Genomic DNA, 20,105 nt, shown 5'->3' with positions numbered 1-20,105 from the left:
ATCATGAAACTGCGTCTCACTTATTTTGGCCATGTCATGTGGGGGAATTCACTGAAGAAAGCAATTATGTTAGGAAGAGTTAGCGGTAAAAGGAAAGCAGGCCACCAAAGAAAACTGGCTAGACATCATCAAAGCTGACATCAGCCAGAGCATAGAACAATTTAAAGAAGTAATACAAGATCAGAAGATGTGGAGAGACAAGAGTTGGATATGACTAAATGGATAACATCAGATAATTATTAAATGTGCATTCATCTCTTTATGTTTGTGTGAATATACAATATTTAACAGAAAAGAAGAAAAGTAAAACTTCTGATTTTAATTAACATTTTATTTATAAAACAGTTTAAATGCTGTGATACAAATAATATTAAGCCAAAATGAGCTAGGAGCAAATTTCTAAAAATGGGTTTCCATAGCTAAATATTATTTGGGCGTTTTGGAATTAAATATGATGCATGACATAAGATAAAGTCAATTTCGTTGGTGGAGGGTGCTTCTCTTTATTACAGCTGTGCCATTAATAGCATTTCTAAAGTTGAATAAGATATCACTGATGATTAGACATCAGTTTTTGGGTAATTGTGCTGCTGTGGCTCTCTATCCAAAGAATCGCTTGATTCTTCTATTTGTTTAAAGTAAAGAATTTTCATTTGGATTGTTATAACTCATCCATTGCTGTGAATTTAGTGGAGCAGGAAAATATAGGACTTTTTAATATAGGAGGCTGGGATTTCTGGAAGTTTAACATGCTGCAAACAACTTGATATTCTCCTGGTATACTGGACTGTATCTTCTACATCTTTTGCTACTGGATATAGCGGAGAAGTCCAAACAATTAGAATAGAAGGGAGACTGTTTGCTGTCTTCCCTATCCTTTTGCAAACAGGCAAGTTTCTTTTTGAGAGGGGCAGCCGTATAAATACTTGAAATAAAAATAAATAAAATTTATTTTGATAGTGTTTTGGAACAACATAAACTGACAAAAGAGCAGTGGGAAGAAAGAATACAAAATTGGCATGAAGAACACAGAGGAATGTTAAGGTAATTTCCATATTGCCTTTTTATAACTTTTGGAAATTAATTTCCTTTGGTTTAATAGTAATTTTTCTCCTACAAAATCTCTTTGTTACTTTTGAGTGTGTAAGTGAAATAGGTTATCCAGAGAACTATTTTAATTTAAATATTTGTACAATATTTAATTTTTAATAAGTGTTCCTGTTTATATTAAGTCAGCATGTTTTTTTATGTTTTCAATCTAGCAATAATTAACCTTGACCATATCATCTTTGGGACTGGTTCTCACTGAAATAAATAGAACTTATTTCCTACTAGCGTTAGATGGAATTTAAGTATTTTTCATCTAGTAAGAATAAAACATCATAGTTTAAAACTAATGTTTGCAGACCAGGCCTATGATATTATGCATTTTATATGGCTTTATATTATGTTATTTTTATTGTCAGGGAAGATTCTATGATGGAATACCTCAAAATTGGACAAGATTTGGAAATGTATGGAGTCAACTATTTTGAAATTAAAAACAAAAAAGGAACTGAGTTATGGCTTGGTGTTGACGCTTTGGGTTTGAATATTTATGAACATGATGACAAGTAAGTAGCATAATACTATTCTGTTGATCCTGTAGTACAGCTTCAAGTATTACATTTTCAATAACTTTCTAATATATTTTTAGAATATGCCCCTTGAGAATACTATAGCAGACAGTACTTCTAACAGAAGTAGATTTCTTTCTATTACAGAATGCAGGATGGAGCAGAGAAATCTAAAGAAAAATCCTTTTGTTTTAACAGATGCAGATGGTTTTTGTCTCTGTCTTTTCATGCCTAGCCCTATGTCTATTTCTGTGTTTTTTCCCCATAACTAAGATTCTTTCCTTCTTTCCTAAAGGTTGACTCCGAAGATAGGTTTTCCTTGGAGTGAGATAAGAAATATATCATTTAATGACAAAAAGTTTGTGATAAAGCCCATTGACAAAAAGGCCCCTGTAAGTAAATATGCTTGAGATATAATCAGCACATCTGTTGTTTTTTCCTTCTGTTTCTTAGCTCTCCAAATAATGTCTTTTGTGACTTACAAAATTTATTTTGCTGTATTCATGATTTGTTTTTTAATTACGGTTTGGCTTATTTATGCTGCCAATGTTCTTTTTTAGTTACGTTGGAATTCTATGTTGTTACCTTTTATTTCCGTCTGAATTAGAGTTTGTAATCGCAAAGTAATGTGTTAGAATGGTAAATACTCAAAGTTATTGTGGATTAGTAGAATAATGATAATAACTGATGAGAAAGACAAAAGTAATTTGGATAGTGGACATTTAAATACTGGAGACAGCAGAACAGAAGAAAAAGAATTCAAGAAGAATGAAACATATAAAGATCTGTGAGCAGAAGTAGAACAACAAAAAAGAAAGTAAAGATTGTACCAATATTAACAGGTCTCATGGGTGCATTTCCAAAACATCTGGAGCACCCTTGAACACCATCAGCATTGATAGAATCACCATCAGTTAATTGCAAAGGACAGTACTTGGAATAATTTATATCACGCAACAATACCTTTAATATTATTAAACAACAACATCTGCCTAAACAACAACAACATCTGACTTAGCTTGTTCCACACTCACAAGGGACATAAAATCAGAGTTTTTACATTATGGCCCATAGATTATGAAATAACCCACACAGAGATTTAACAAATCTTGGCAAGTTTTAGGAAGGCCTTGAAGATAAGAGTTTTACATAGAATATTGAAAGCCTTTTTTAAATGAATGTTTGGTTGGCATAGTAACTTTCCCCCTGCTTTACTTTTTTTTGTACGTGTTGATTTTCTTGTTAATCAGTTGAGGCCTCAAATATTAATACTAATATTAAGGGTGCAAACCTCAGGCCATAATAAACATGATTGATTTAGTCCCAGTATATAAATTAGCTCAGTCAGTTAATATGGTGTTGGGAGTATAAAAATAACTTCAAAATATATATGAAACATCTGGTGCTCTTGGGCAGCTTTCCTAATCTGATTACCTCCAAATGTGATTGCCGTCAAATCTAATAATTACTAGTTAAGATATTTCTATTATTTGCATGTGTGTAATCAAAGTTATGGCTTACTCTGGTTTTAATTTGATTTTCTGCATAAAAAGGAGCAGGAAAAAACATACTTGTATATATCAGCAGCTTGCTGTTGATTTATGGAAATCAGCATTTGTGGAAAAAGTTCTGGGTGTCTGATAATGTCAAACACTCAGTTGTGTATGGGTTGTGTATGGGCGCATGGAATTTGTTGTTTCTTGCCTATGTTAACTAAAAGTCCCAACCACCTTATTTTTTAATCATTCTTCTGTTGTGACTTTTGGTAACATTTTTTCTAAAATGTAATTAACCAGACCCCCCAATTAATGATTTAAAATTTCACTACGGTATAGATCACTTCATATTTTATTCTCAATAATAAACTTTTTCATTGATGCAGCTTATTGTTTGACAGTTTAAACTGATGACCAATATCTACGTGTGTTATTATATTTTCTTTTTCTTTAAGTGCAAGTTGAATTTTTCCCATCATTTTGTTACATAATCATTCCAGTTCTTTTTGAAACACTTTTCACTCATAGTTTACTAAGTTGATGTAAATGTGTTTGTGTTTCTGGGTAACAGGATGCTAATTCTAGATCACTGATACGTTCTAGAATAGCTTTGACTAGTCCTGTTAGAGAGTAATTAGTGAAAGACTGAAGATGCTGATATCTGATTTAAGAGAAAATATTTTTTATTAATAAACAGTCATGTTTCTCAACATACATGACATTTTGTTTACTGAAATATTTTTCATTAGGACTTCGTGTTTTACGCACCCCGTCTGAGAATTAATAAGCGGATATTGGCACTATGCATGGGAAACCATGAGCTATACATGAGAAGGAGGAAACCAGATACAATTGAAGTGCAACAGATGAAGGCTCAAGCTAGAGAAGAAAAGCATCAAAAACAATTGGAGAGGTGGGATATTTGCAATTAGTCATGGAGGTTGAGATTCTTGTAGCAAATTAGTTTGAAAATTAATTTCATGTTCTATCTTCAGAAGAATTCCTTGAAGAAAAGTACGACCACATGGAGAAACAGAATTATCTGAAAACAATGGGGGACAATACTTATTAAACAGAGCGTATTAATTTAGTGTCTTGGATCTCTTATGCATAGTTTGTAACATTTTGAGCAATGTGGTCTGACTGGGCACAGTGCTGAGTGATACTTAGTCCTCCAGGCAGCAGTGTTTATAGTGCTCAGTTTACACTGTTTAATGGCCCTAAAAACATGGTTCTCCAGCATTGTGCCCCAATTCAAGAAAGTACAGTGAGAACAGTTTGCTTATTTTAATTAGACTCTACTGGAAGCCTTTTGGGAAAAACAAAGTACTTGTACTGACCTGTTTATGTTCTCTTAGGTAACATCACATTGTTATGTACTAGATAGGCTGAATCTTAATATATATCGATCTGATATTAATGGGAGTTCCAGTAAGTGTCACTTTCATATTAGCGTTAGTTACTACCATAAGTTGCCATATTGAGCAATTACAATGAAAAACTTCTGTTTTCCCATGGAAGATCAGTTATTGTTTTATTACACAGCAACGGTATTATACAGTTGTAGTCCATGTTCTAGTCCATGTTCATAATTTGAAGTTTCTTGTGCAGCATGCTAGAATCATGTTAGTTGCATAGTAAATTCTTATTCAGTGTAATGAAGTAAAATATTATCTGCTTACTGTATTCTGATTATCAGCTAAATGTTTGGCTGTTACTGTTTGGTTGCATTTGGTAGCTGGCTGAAATGTTTGGGAGTTGGACCTTGTTTTTTTGAAAACAGCATAGGCCTGCCTGGTGTCATCCAGGTATTATGGGACCACAGGTCTGAATTCCTAGCCAGTATGGTCGAAGGCCATGGTTACTAGTTATTGTGAGATATATCAGCCAAATATTGTACATCTTAAATGCAACAACATGAGCAATTGTAAAACCTGCTTTTTTGCAGTAAGATATTTTTTACCAGTAGATCACTTAGCATATTGTTTGGGTAAATGGATTTATTCATGGGGGGGGATGAATACTGTTTGTTCACATGCTTTATTTTTACCTATCTCATTTTATACAGGGCCCAACTAGAGAATGAAAAAAAGAAAAGGGAAATAGCCGAAAAAGAAAAGGAAAAAATAGAGCGTGAAAAAGAAGAATTGATAGAACGATTAAGACAGATCGAAGAACAGACAATGAAGGCCCAAAAAGGTAAAAGCCTTTTATGTATTAATGACAGGACATTATGTTATGATTTGAAAAGCTGTTGTAAGTCTTCTAAGAACATGTATTATTCAAGTGAAGAAAAAATTAGCCAATATTATAAAAACATTTATTCTACTTTCTTACATTGTGCCATTTTTACCTATTTTAATGGCTTGCCTGAAGACACCAGAAAGCAACAATTCCCCTAACTGCTGCTTGGGAACGGATAGTGTGCAGCGAGAAATAAACAGCATAATTAGTGGCGCTTGGCAACTCAGCATACCCACCCACAGAAGACAAATGCAAACCATACTTTGTAACTTATTGGCAAATTGTGGGTTTGTTCCAACCAGTTGGGGAATTAGTCTAAAGTACATATTTTGCATAAATAAAACTGGAATGCTTGGAATAATCATTAAGAGTTAAATATCTAATAATTTTTCCCAGATGGGAAATTCCCTGTTCTTAAAATCTTGCCAAGGAATTCTGAATTTTTTTTTCATTTGCAAGTATGACCTGAGGACTTTAAAATTAGATGAAGTTGCCCAAGTATTTAAAATTCATTGAAGGCATATCAAATCAGATAGCTTGTTCATTTAGACCAGGATTGTCCACTTTTGTATGGCATTCCAGAATCATGGGCAAATCAGTTTCCCATTACTTAATACAGTATATATTGTTAACTGAAGGTGCAAGATGTTGTGCCTGAATTCTGCCTGTATGAACAGCATCAGCATTACAATAGAGCAGTGGTTCTCAGCCTGTGATCCGCAGACTCCTGAAGGACTGTGATATCAGGGGGTCCACGAAGGCTTGAAGAAATGTTATGATTTAAATCTTGAGTAAAGTCATGATACTCCCTGGCCACAAAAGGTATTTAAAGAGGCATCCGTAATGAAGAATAGATTGGTAAAATGTTTTTCACTTCCTGTAATACTGGGAGCTTTTGCCTTTCCGGTAGAATATTCAGATACTTAGTGGACTTTCATGTAAATGGTTTGCAATTTAGGTAGCGAGATAGCCTTTCTTCAAGTTCTGAAATTCTATTTAAAAACAAACTTATTCATTTCAGAAAAAGCACGTTCATTGGGTAAAGTTGAGAAAACATTGGAATTGGTTCTTTGAATGTAAAAGTGACTGGACTTAATAGTGGAAACAAATTCTACCTGATGAGTTTATGCCATCTTAGACAACTTAATTTTCTTGGTTAAAACTAGAGGCAAGGTCAGCAGTAAATTTTGTAGGCATGGTTTAATTTTGTATTGCTAATCTGGACTGCTAAAACTTGATTTTTATTTCTTTGATATAATGAATATACAGAACTGGAAGAGCAAACAAGAAGAGCTCTAGAGCTAGATCAGGAACGAAAAAAAGCAAAAGAGGAAGCAGAGCGCTTGGAAAAAGAACGAAGAGCTGCTGAAGAGGCAAAAGCTGCTCTAGCAAAGCAGGCAGCAGATCAGATGAAGAATCAGGAACAACTAGTAAGACCTCTCCTTCAAAGCTGTGGTAGATTGGGTTAGAATGTGTTGTTGTCCTAGAAATGTTAAAATGGGAGAGGAAAGAGCACCTTGGGGAATCTAGGGTGGACAATGCACTAAAGTGGTGATAGGCATAGGGAGCCACAGGAGCCAAAAACAGTGACAAGGAAAGACATCCCAATGTGCAGTATTGATGGTGTGTTCCAGCCCTTTGAGGTCACTCCCAGCCCTTGGACAGCATACCCTCAGAGGCCCTGGGGTTCAGCTGCTGCTGGCGAATGGCACGTTGGTCAGTAATAAGGCTTCCATTATTCCAGACCTCATTTAGGAGGAGGGATAAATTCCCTAATTTAGCTAATTAGTTGACTGACTAATCATATGAGGAGAATAAATTGCTATTTTATGTTATACCAGTATATCAGTGGAATGCTTTTTCCAAGATGGCTTTCTGACTCCTCTTTTTTTAAAAGTCAAAACATTCTAACAGCCTTGTCCTGTAATATTTTAATTGTTGTGATACCTCTATTGGAAACATCTGTATACTGATTCCCATTTAAATTGGCTAATTTTAATAAAATATGGCAATTTTTAAATTGGGATTGTTTTGCTTTGTTTGAAGCATAATTGGAATTAGGTCTCCAAGGAGAAAAGGTCTCATTCTTTATAGAAAATGCATATAAAGATTGCATGGCAAACATTTTATGATTCAGTGCAAGGCAAATTCCTTTTTAATTATCTTGGACCTTTTACTTCACTTTTTATGCTATATACATTTGTGTTTTAGAAAATACAGTTATATGAATTATTTCTTTTAGTATGTGTTCATATAGTGGCCCTCAGTATTTTAAACTATTTTTAAGGATGTTCTTAGTCTTTACAGGATTTTTGATGGATTTTATTGTGTTACTTTGAATATGGTCTTGTCACTTAGAATAAAGTTGAATAAATAAGTTGAGGTTCACAAGTTGAATAATAAAATTATGCCAAAACTATGAATATTTTTGTATTATAGTTGATTTTATGAAGTTGTTCAGAAAATAAACTCTTCTTGCTTCATAGGCAGCAGAACTTGCTGAATTTACTGCAAAGATTGCACTTTTGGAGGAAGCCAAGAAAAAAAAGGAAGAAGAAGCTTCAGAATGGCAACATAAAGTAATTCTTTTGTAAACTATTGCTAGAATTTTTGATAATAAAAGATTATAAACTCTATTTTAGAACCCCCCCCAATTTTTAACATTTGTCAAATTTGGTCTGCTGAAAAATGTATTTTTAAGTCTTTTGGAGCCTTATTTTCTATTAATACTATTCCATCCTCATCAGAAGAACAACAGCCACGTTTATATTTGCCCGTTTTCTTTTACTTGGGTAGAACAAATATGACTTGATACAGTATGTAGGTCTGTCTATCATCCATCCCCAAATTTTAATTAGGCTTCTGTGAAGTGCCATTTTCAGTCAGTATCTTGATTTTCAGCTGTAGGCCACAAAAGCTATTTAGAATCTTCAAAAATTTTTTGCAGTATTTGTAAATATATAAATTATTATATATTATAAATACTTTAAACTTGCACAATCCAATTCTCTCCAGCCTAATTAAAAACTTTTCCACTGTCTCTGCGTTATGAGTATTAAAGTTATTTTTATTGCAACTTTTTAGGCTTTTGCAGCTCAAGAAGATCTGGAAAAGACCAAAGAAGAACTGAAAACTGTAATGTCAGCTCCGCCCCCACCTCCACCCCCACCAATAATTCCTCCCACAGATAATGAACATGATGAACAAGATGAGAATAATGCTGAAGCAAGTGCTGAACTGGCTTCTGAAGGTATTATGAACCATAGAAGTGAGGAAGAACGTATCACAGAAACACAGAAGAATGAACGAGTAAAGAAACAACTTCAGGTAAACCAGGCTGTTGGAAAACCTGTCATATAAGCTGAAAACCAAGGACTTTTTAAGGGTTGAGTTTAACCTAGTATCAGGAATCTTTTCTTTACATTGTTACCTTCTGGATATCTCCTCCTTAGAATATAAAACCTAATGGGGCATGAAATGTTCTTGGTCAACATGGGACACATAGATGCGTTGACTTCAGCTCCCATACTCAGCAGCTAAGCAGCAACATCTAGAATGACACCAGGCTGTTGAAGTACCCCGATTCTTCTACTCCCCAAAAACATTGAAAATTAGATTACAGTTTTATTGGTGCTGTTGAAATAGCTTATTGTGCTAAGCTTCCTTCAATAATAGATGTAGTAGAGGTAAAGGAAGTGTTTGATTTTTAAAAACATTAAAACCAGTAAAGTGGGATCTCTGACAATATTGTGCTAGGAATAAGCATTCTGAACTACAAAAATTTACATGATGTACTGAGAAGTGGATCATTTAAATGGGCATATAAATTATTTTAATGCAGTGCAACAGATAAAGTAAGAATAAAATCCCCCTGCTTTCTAGCATGTATGTATTTTAATGGCTTAAACAGTGGATTTGGCAAGTTCCTGACATGTACACAACTAATCTCATTTATATCCCTCTTTTTAACACGTCATTTCTCCTTCCCCTAGCTATATGAAGGAGTAATTGTATATTGTATATAGGTTTTGGACAATTATTTGAAAATAGTACCAGTTTAAAACAACTCTGGAACAAATAAGGATATTATTAAAGCAAACATTGAAGTACAATGCCAACTATTTTCAAACAGTCTTAGACTAAATGTATAAATTACGCATACATTTTTGAATCGCTGGTAACAAAATATGTTGTCATTTGTCTCTAAGACAGGGGTGTTAAACTTAATTTCATTGAGGGCCGCATCAGCATTGCAGTTGCCCTCAGGGGGCCGGGTGGGTATGGCCAGGGTGGGCGTGGCTAGAGTGCGTATGGCCTACTGTGTGGGCGTGGCCAGCTCTACATCGTTCGCATCAAGGGTGCCTATGGGGGCCTGGGCAGGAGTGGGACAGATCTGAGGGGGTCTGGCAGAAGGAGGGTCTCTGGGCCAGGGCCAAGGCAGTGGGGGCCGTTCCCTCACTGTTTCCAGGATGGCTTCGCGGGCCACATGAAACCACTTTGCGGGCCGGATCCAGCCCCCGGGCCTTGTGTTTGACATGTCTGCTCTAAGCCTACATGTCTACTTGTAGCTTTCCATGTAATGACACGCCCTTGCTTTTTCTATAAACTTTGTTTAATTAGTAGACTAAAATAAGTCAGCCTTGTATAACAGATAGTTAAATTTGATGGGTAGAAATGTTATGGCAATATCTAACCACTCAATACTTGTATTGAATAGGCTCTCAGTTCTGAATTGGCCCAAGCCAGAGATGAAACTAAGAAAACCCAGAATGATGTACTTCATGCTGAAAATGTTAAAGCAGGCCGTGATAAATACAAGACTCTTCGACAGATACGGCAAGGGAATACAAAGCAGCGGATTGATGAGTTTGAAGCAATGTGAGAGCCATTTCTTTGCATGTCTGTTCTCCAATAAAGTTGAACCACCAGCAGAGAAATATAGGCCTTTCCACAGATGAAAGGATCACACCTCACCTTGCCAAAGCACTTATACCAGTTTGTGATTAAAACATATTTCCAAAAAAATAATAATTGTTCAACAATAAGGCAATCGATCAGCTATGACTCTCTGGAGGTGATTGAGAAGGTTTCCATGATTTTATATTTTCATGCTTTCTCCTTTGAAGTAACAGCAATCATATGGTAGCAAAGCTGTTAATTCAAATATTAATAATTTACCTTACAACTGACTTCAGTTTTGGCATTTGTGCACTTTTGCTTGTTTGTTTTCATTTAGCAAATTGGTAAGGATTTTGATATTGCTAATTTTTAAGGGCTTCCCTTTGTAGGTTAGAATTCTTTGGTGTTTCATGTCCTGTCATCATTGATGGTTTTATTTGCCTGCCTGTTCACAAAGGTCTAGATGGTAGGTGGCTGTTCCAGCACTTTTTCCATTCATATATATGTTACACACACATATGTGTGTGTGTGTGTGTGTGCGTGGGAAACCTGGACCTTTCTGATAAGGGAACATATGAAAACATCAGTCCCAAGAAGGGGACAGAAGCCTACCTCACTGTAATAAACATGATGATTGGTCCGTGAAACACACATTGACATGCTAACAGTGTGAAACTATGTCTTGCATAGCTAAACACTACAAGAATCTAGGAGCCTTTATTCTTTAATATTTTGTTAATAGAGTTATAGTATTCAAAGAGTGCTCAGCTGCCTTTTTGACAAGTTAAATTTTGAATCATGTATTTTTTAATTTTAACCTGTCACTGGTATATTATACAATAAGAGGTGTGAAATGTTTGGTTATGTTTTCTGAATACCTTTGTACTAAATTAACATTGTTGCAAAAACATTTAATGAAGTCAGTGCATAAAAAAATGTCCACTTGCACATTCTTCCTGATCCTTCCATGTTAATTCTGAGAATATGCTTTGTGTTTTTAGAGAATGTAGTCACAGGAATTGTGGCAGAATGTGGGCAAATGAAGTATGAGCAGATCTTTAGGCTGAAGTTCAACATGCACTCAAAGATTATTGAATGTGTGTGTTGGAATCAATATGAATCACTCTTACCTATGGAATGGCTAATTAAAATTGGCATCTTGGGTTTGAATATCATATTTGTGGAAGTAACACTGAAGTTACCATGTTCAGTGAACTTTTAAGAGTTGGGAGAAAGAAGTCCTGCTTTCTTTGAGGATGGTTCAGCTCTGTTATGTTTGGTATTATGCACTCAACTTTATACTTACCTATGAAAATTGCCATTTTATTAATCATTTATGCACAAGTTCCTTAGAAATCCCACTGAAAGTTAGGGGTTTCCTCCCCCCTGAATCAAAAGGTAGATACTGTGAAAGTTACATATATACCCATTGTTTTATGGAATAACGATAGCTGAGCAATTTTGCATAGACTGGTGTGCAAATATTGTGCATGTGCTCAAACGTCTGGTTGCCCTGGATGCTTCTGCTTCCACCTGCAGGATTGGGCAAATGCCTTGCATCTTTTCATGCGCTGAATTCTGAGATATGGATTTCTAAAGTGTTCAAAACTTTTGCCATAACAGGTGGAATGTTGTGTATGGTTCTTCCCCGAAATAGGTACACATGCATTGACATGTTAATCTATTACTATGGAAGAACGGCAAAGAGAAGTACCAGTGAAATTTGCTGTTCATAATCTACAGTGTATAGTTTAATATTTAAATGGGTGTAATCCATTTATAAAACTGAATATTTTTCTAGAAATTGACATCTGTAATAAGGTTTTTCACCATGACTAAATTGATGATAATGGGTTGTCACCTGCTATTGGGGGAACACACTAATTCATGTTGAGGCATTCAGGAAATACTTGGTGAAGATATTTTCGTATGCTTCCCCTCCTCCTCTCTTTAGCATCATGTTTTGTGTTGTAAAATTAAGCTATAGTTACTACCATCTATTATTTTGAATAACACTCATTGGCTAACAATAAAGAGAATACAGCTAATTTTGTGAGGTTCATTGTGGTTATTTAATTTATCATTCCTGACAAGAATTGTATTGTCCTTAGGTCTAAGAAAAAAATTCAAGAAAACATGTGATTCATTCACTTCAATAATACAATAAAATATAAGAGATTAAGGAGGGGAATGGACATTCGATTGGATTGCAATGAAAAGCAATCATTTTGGAATGGACAAAAAGCTATTATAAATGTTTAAAAATTGCTTTCTTTCTGAGTTTCATGACTTAACCTAAGATGGTGTATGTAGATAAGTTTGAATTTGGGGCATATTGGTATCTGATCCAGATTTGCCATGTGAGGTTGCATAAATAGGGTAAAGTCTCGATGTCTGAACCAATTTAAAAGGAAATTCATTTCAATCTCAGTATTTATACCTAAAAAGTAATTCCGTGTTTAATTTTAAAGCTGTCTAGTTTTGTGAAACTCACAATATCATAAAGGTTTTTTTCTGCTGCAATAAAAAATTTAGATATTCCATGCAGATCAATTGACCTTATATTCCAGTTTTGTAAGTTGGCAGGTGTTGGTGTAGGACAAATCATACTATGAAGATTTTGGATGATCTTAAGCAGATAGACTGAAATTAAATCAGATGACTATCAGGCTAAAATAGCTTCTGAGCTTTTCAAAGGAATGTTGACATTTTTGTTAGGATTTCACACATACATAAATTGTGCCTACACAATACACAGTAAACTTGTTTCGGGTAGGCAAATTCATAATATATTTATCACTTTGGGATCAATGTTTTGTAACTAACCTAGATTTAGAGAGAATCAGTGAGGTGACCATGTTTGCTAAGAGTTCAGAATTAACTGAAAAATAAATTAGAAACCTTCAAACTGAGAAATGAGACCATCGACATGCAGATGTAGTCCAGTATAAGCAAATGTAAAGCACATACCAGAAAGTGTTTGTGTGGAAACTAAGTGTACTAATGATGGAGTTTATGCTTATGATGTGGCAATGATGTTGTTAGCTGCAAAGTCGTGTCCGACCCATCATGACCCTATGGACAACGTTCCTCCAGGCCTTCTTGTCCTCTACCATCTTCTGGAGTCCATTTAAGCTCACTCCTACTGCTTCAGTGACTCCATCCAGCCACCTCATTCTCTGTCGTCCCTTTCTTCTCTTGCCCTCAATCTTTCCCAGCATTAGGCTCTTTTCCAGTGAGTCCTTCCTTCTCATTAGGTGGCCAAAGTATTTTGAGTTTTAGCTTCAGGATCTGGCCTTCTAAAGAGCAGTCAGGGTTGATCTCCTCTAGGACTGACTGGTTTGATCGCCTTGCAATCCAAGGGACTCGCAGGTCGTCTCCCGCACCATAGTTCAAAGGCCTCAATTCTTTGGCGCTCAGCTTTTTTTATGGTCCAAATTTCACTGCCATACATTGCAACTGGGAAGACCATAGCCTTGACTATATGCACTTTTGTTGACAGGGTGATGTCTCTGCTTTTTAGTGTGCTGTCTAGATTTGCCATGGCTTTCCTCCCGAGGAGCAAGCGTCTTTTAAATTCTTGGCTACAGTCCCCATCTGCAGTGATCTTGGAGCCCAGGAAAATAAAATCTGTCACTACCTCCATTTCTTCCCCATCTATTTGCCAGGAATTGAGAGGGCCGGATGCCATGATCTTGGTTTGCTTAATGTTAAGTTTCAACCCAACTTTTGCACTCTCCTTCTTTACCCGCAACAAGAGGCTCTTTAGTTCTTCTTCACTTTCTGTCATTAGAGTGGTATCATCTGCGTGGCAATGATAGAAAGCTCTCAAAAGTGATTACATTCATCCATTATATTTATATTGTGCTTAAGCATGACTTACTAAACAGCTATAATTAGCAAGCTGCGCATATTAACCCATAGTTTATAAATTGCTAATTTGGTCTACTATTTGTTAAATGTTTACATCCTTGACTCCCAACAACTGGTCAATTTCTAAATAAAAACAAGAGAATAGAATAATAAAGACGCGTTTAAGTAAAATATGGCTCAGTACTATGTATGAACCAGATCATAATGTGGTTGTGTACTGTGAAAATTGCAATTATATTGGGGGTGGGTTAGGAAAGGAACTGGAAAAACCCCAGGACCCAGTACATTTGCAGATATTTGTGATGCAATTAAACGTAGAGTATGATATGCAGTTCTTTTATCTTCAGCACTAATTGCTGGAGAACAGGAGGTGCTGTTGTGCTTATAAAGGCATCTGATTTCAATCATTGGGAACAATTCTAGAACAGATGTCCTTTGGCTTGACGCAACTCAGCTTCTCTTAAGTTCTTACATTTTAGCACAAAAGAATATAAACATGATGGCCTGGATTGTCAAATTTCATATTTCAAGTATAAAGTTTGTGCCTATTGTTTCAAATTTCTACTAAGGGACAGCAGCTTGTAATGTCAAACCGTCAATATACAGTACATCTTTACAAGTGACACATATGTACACTGCTTCACAGGTCAGAAATCCAAATAGGTTGTGGACTGATAATGGAATAGAGATTTACATATTATCATCGCTGAATAAAGTATGGAATTTCCAAGAAATGGGAAGTCCAAGAAATTTGAAGCAGAGGAATAGAGGTTTTATTATCTGAGTAAAAGCAAGAAAAAAGTCATACGTCAAAAATAAGTCAAGCCAGAAAATGTTGCTATATTCTTATTTCTCTTTAATGCACAAGTATCATATTGTTTTTTCTGTACAAATTAGGAATTTGTGTAACTTCAGTCTTTTAACTATCCATCTGGCTGAGTTTGAATATGCCAAGTTTTCTCTAGAGTTTTCTTATATTGTTTAGACAAAATATTGAGCCATTTGTAGCAAATCATCATTTTATAGTCTACCTGGCATGTTGCATTTTCTTTTTGTAAATTTCTTTTAAATAACCACTTCACTATGATCTGGACAGCTCAGGAATGTATTCTATTCAACTTTGAAAAAATATTTTAATGTGTAAAATATAAAACCTATTATTAAATTTGTATTTTTTGCTTTTTAAGTGAAGTTTGGGTTTATTTATTTGTGGTAAGATTGGTCTAAACCAGGCATGTCAAACTTGTGACGTCGCGCGACATATCGTGACTTTTTCCCCATTCCCGGCAATGGGGAGGACGTGGTTTCATTGTGATGCATCCGGCCCATGGGCTGGCAGTTTGACATGCCTGGTCTAAACCCTAAAGGGAGGGGAGAGGAAGAGTTAAATTATCAAATCACATACCTCTGTACTACATGGCCAGGAGCTTTATTACAGAAATTAGTTTATTGAATTTTTATCTTATAATCAACAGAAAGAGAGCGCTCTCACTCACACACTAGAGCAGGGCTCTTCAAACTTGGCCCTTTTATGACTTGTGGACCAACTCCCAGAATTCCTCAGCCAGGCACGGTGGCTGAGGAATTCTGGGAGTTGAAGTCCACAAGTCATAAAAGGGCCAAGTTTGAAGACCCCGGCACTAGAGAAATGGGGTGGACCTCTGGTTAAGAACACCTGAAAGACAGGTGGGTGCAGTGGGTACTACCAAGTCTTAACTCCAAGGTAAAAAATAACCCAGGATAAAAAGTCCCAGAAGGCTATTGTGAGATCAAGCCATTCACCTCAATGGGTTTCAAGCTAGAACCAGATAATAGTATATTGTTATATACTCTGCACCTCTATATTGAAAATATCATTAAAATAAAACAAAAATCTTAAGAAAATAAGTTCTAAAATTCAGTCAGGTAAGGAAAATATGCAGTGGATAATGTCAGTTAAAGACGTTTGACTGGTGGGGCCCAGGAAGAGAGCCCTCTCTGCCATTTTCTCACCTTTTGTAACATTCTTCCCTCAGCAATGAAACCAAACTCTCCTGACCTTTCAGTTGCTTTGGTTAGTGCTCTAAAGCCCATCCTCCGCCTTTTATTATCTTATTCTTGTTTTTAACTGCTTTTTATTGTAATATTTACTGTATATATTTTGTTCTCATGTCTACTTGTATACTGCCCAGAGTCATTCTGTGAGGTAGATGGACAGTGTATGAATGTGATATATAAATAAATAAGTTTTTCTGAGTTGAACTTTTATTCATTCTTTTACTTTCTACATTTATGAATTCAGCAACAGAGCTCCTGTGAGGGGGATGGGCAGTTAGAAAAATAGATTATAGATAGATGAGAGATAAATGTGATTGAAATAACCTGAAAATATCTCTTATGCCACCTGAAGTACAGATAAATAAGTGTCTGTATTCTACTTCTGGCTAGTAAATACATGTTAATGTGACCTCAAAAGTGACTTGTCTGTATTTGTCACTTGTTTCTACCTTCCACAGGTCGGCATTTTGTAACCCAATAACTTGACATGTTCCTTCCCTATTGTCATAAGGATCACCCATTTTTTCTTGTCAAAGAGGTGGTGGTGGTGACAGTTCTAGGCCTTTAAAACTTTTTATCTCAAAACAGAATTCATCCATACTCCTTTTTCATAAGGCCAAATACTAGGTACTGGGTGTGGATAGTTCCATCATGGAAAAAGTATAAAATAACCAATGAAAAGGAAATGAACAATTATTTTTCCAGATCATTTATACATTCCTTTGACCAGAGGTTGTGCGTGCTTAAATACTGGAGGCTTTTAAGAAGAGATTGGACAGTCATTTGTCTGAAATGGTATAGGACCATTGGACTAGAAGATCTCCAAGGTCCCTTCCAACTGTTATCTTTCTTACATATAATTCTGAAAGTGAATATTGTATATAAAAATTATTTCAAAAAGTTTCTTGTAACTAGAAATGTATGTTGAGCGCTGATGATTAAAAGGTCTTAATAGTCAATGATGCAATTATATAGTTTTAGATACACTATTAATGTGTGCATCTAGGTGTTCTCTAAAAATATGCTATAGTCACATGTCAACTATGCCAATACCTTGATGCAAATGTATACCATATGATCCACAGTCCATATGAATCTCTGCTAGCATAAGATACTTCATTTATCCAGTGGCGTAGCGTGGGTTGTCAGCACCCGGGGCGGGGCAAGGCAACCGGAAGCGGAAATAGAGGGGCGGGCGGGCGGTGACATCACGGCACTGCTGAAAAGACGCGCCCCGCAGCGGCGTAGACTTTCCAAGAAGAGTCGCGCGCATGCGGGATGCTTCCGGGTCCCTCTCGAGGGCGGCTGGGCGGGGCTCCGACCTGCAAGAGCCGCTGCATTCAAGCTCGCACGTGAGCCCCGCTAAATAAAGCCACGCATGCGCACGAAGCTAGGCCGGCCGGCCAGCGGGTCCGTCTTCACTCGGCCAAACCTGCCAGGGCGCCTGCGGGGCGCTTGCGGTTGGCCTGAGCCTGGGCGGAGAGTTGGCCGCTTCTATTTATTCAGTTTATGTGGCCGCCCATCTCACCTGCCGGACTCATTTCGCTTTGCAAGAAAGAGCAGCTCGAGAGCGGAGCCAAGCCAACTCTGTGCAGCCCTTGGGGCTCCCTGAGCAGCTCAGTGCGAGCGCGCCCCCCCAGATGTTGCGCCCGGTGCGGCCGGCCCCCCCTGCACCCCCCACGCTACGCCACTGCATTTATCTAATGAGTGTCTGTAGGATGGAAGGCGGAGGCAGTTATATGAATCTATCGTGTGTATGAAACTCTTCCTTCATTGAAAGTAATGGGTTGGTATTTATGTAATGGCATTACAAATAATGTTTTGGGGCATCGCGGGATGTGTAAGTTTCTACATGGATTGCTTGATATTCCCCAACAGTGGAAATGAACAGCAACTATAATCTCCTCTTACCATATTTTCTCTTTGGCTATAGCATGAATTTTGCCAGTGTGAAAAGAGGACATGTTACTAGGTAATGGTATCAGTGGTGAACAAGTTTCCCAAAATGTAGCATTGGGCAATAGGTTAACATGCAACAATAGAATGTCTAATTAAGATAATACCATCATCAGCAAAACAAGCTCTCACACACAATGTCTGGAGATTCTCAGTCATCCAGGTCATGGTTGTCCCAAAGGTGGTTTTCAAGAGGCAATTGGACTTTGTTTTTCCTTAAAGACATTTAGCTTCTCATCCAAGAAGCTTCTTCAGTTCTTTTCAGAATTGAAGAAGCTTCTTGGATGAGAAGCAAAACATCTTTAGGAAAAACAAAGACGGATCAATTGCTTCTTGAAAAAGGACCTTTGGGACACACACAGAACAGATTTTAATTAGCTTATTGGGCATATTTTTTTTAAAAAAAGCAAGATCAAATTGATAATGTTTACTGTTTTCTATTTAATATCAGCACCATTTAAGCATCTAAGCTCTACATAATTTCTGCACATACAGAATACATCAGTTTCAACTATGCTGAAATAAGATGTAATCACAAATTACAGAAATATGCACCATTTTATCACCAGCATAATTTCAAGTGTAATGTTTTTTTAAAGAAAGGTTTGTCCAATGGTTAAATACCACCTATAGTTTGACTGTATAATGCATATCAATCTGTCCCAAATTTGATCTTGAATGTATTTATAAATATTTTTTTACCCTTTACAATAAACTTGTATCAATGTTAAGTTTCCATTTTACTAGTTTATACTTTAAGAATTAAATTTCCCAGGCACAAATAACAAAATAATTATTTTCTTTATTATTTTATCAAGACATGTCAACAGATATGAATTAACAGTATATTTAACATTTCAATATTATTAGGAAATAGCCACAGTACTACTGAATATTTTTAAAAACTCCAGACTAAAATGTGACATTTGTATGTAGGTGTTACAAGCTATTTGGGTGTGTATCACAAGAAAAAGGTAGGCACAGAATGGAAGTAAAGAAGCCAAATAATTTGAGTACCTCTTACGAGGATGCAAGTAGAAAGTGGATTTGTTGTGAGAAGTAATTAAAACTGGAAAGAAGGTAGGCAAGTGAGGGGATATTAAAAGAATAAAACCGGGAAATACACATACACCATACACAGGAGAGAAAGGAAGAAGAGGGCAGAGTGCGAGTAGAATAAAAGAGCATAGATCACAATACTTAATATTGTTCCATTTTAATGTATACTTAACATATAATGGACACAACATTGAAAGCTAAGGAATATTGTAGGTTTTATTGCTGATTTGCTACAGTACCATGATGGATGCTACAGAAATTACTCTTTCTAAAATCAAAAGCGGATACAGCAAAATCACTAGGACTTCGATCCTGTAAATACTAACTTCAGTCCCATAGATTTAAATGGCTCTATAATTACTACACCAAAATTGGAACAGTTTAAAAGGAAAAAACAGCAGAGAATTTAGTTTGGATAGCTTTAAAAAGATTATGAAACAAAGCTATGGGTTTGTCTACCCAAATCTTTGTAACCCTCATTACGAATAGAAGCAACCATGATAAGCATCTTGGTTTTGTTATTGCTGAGGTTTTTTTTTCACAATTATTCCATTATTCCCCCTTCCCCTTTTTTTAGAGCTCCAACCCACCCACCTCTATTTCAAGAATCTGGTCTATTTTTGGCAAGTTCACCCCATTCTTTTAACTAAGAAAGTAGATAAAGACTCTTGTGGGGTGAATGGGCCGACTGGGCAAATTGCTGCTATAAAAAGGAGAGAAACCATCTGCGTTGAAATAAAAAATTCCTGCAAGCAGGGCAGTAGAAATAATTTACAGGAAAGCCTGTTCTATACCACAAAGTATCAATATTGTGTTTTATTTTCCATAGTATTATCAGACTTAAAATGACATTCTAATGCATAGCAGCTGCAAAAAGAAGTGGTTGCAATTATGTTTTTCTCATAAAAACTAATTTTTGATATGC

The 20,105-nt window shown here is 36.1% G+C and overlaps 1 protein-coding gene across 4 annotated transcripts in view; it reads left to right on the top strand.

Annotated features, from left to right (window-relative positions):
* The window catches only part of RDX (radixin), a 64,142-nt gene that overhangs the window by 42,356 nt on the left and 1,681 nt on the right, over positions 1 to 20,105 (top strand). For 3 of the 4 annotated variants that reach the window (XM_081327174.1, XM_081327173.1, XM_081327172.1), the window contains exons 6-14: positions 961 to 1,044; positions 1,467 to 1,613; positions 1,912 to 2,008; positions 3,862 to 4,025; positions 5,181 to 5,311; positions 6,626 to 6,786; positions 7,843 to 7,935; positions 8,441 to 8,683; positions 10,074 to 10,234. In XM_081327174.1, coding sequence (XP_081183300.1) covers positions 961 to 1,044; positions 1,467 to 1,613; positions 1,912 to 2,008; positions 3,862 to 4,025; positions 5,181 to 5,311; positions 6,626 to 6,786; positions 7,843 to 7,935; positions 8,441 to 8,683; positions 10,074 to 10,234 — 1,281 coding nt within the window. Of the gene's footprint in view, positions 1 to 960; positions 1,045 to 1,466; positions 1,614 to 1,911; positions 2,009 to 3,861; positions 4,026 to 5,180; positions 5,312 to 6,625; positions 6,787 to 7,842; positions 7,936 to 8,440; positions 8,684 to 10,073; positions 16,370 to 20,105 lie in introns of those variants that run through there. The other variant, XM_081327175.1, reaches the window with a different exon arrangement.

Source organism: Vipera berus, assembly GCF_964194415.1.
Source record: "Vipera berus genome assembly, chromosome: 4".
NCBI classification, from domain to species: Eukaryota; Metazoa; Chordata; class Lepidosauria; order Squamata; family Viperidae; genus Vipera; species Vipera berus.
Note: the sequence above shows the minus strand (reverse complement) of the source record. Positions and strands in the feature narration are given on the sequence as shown.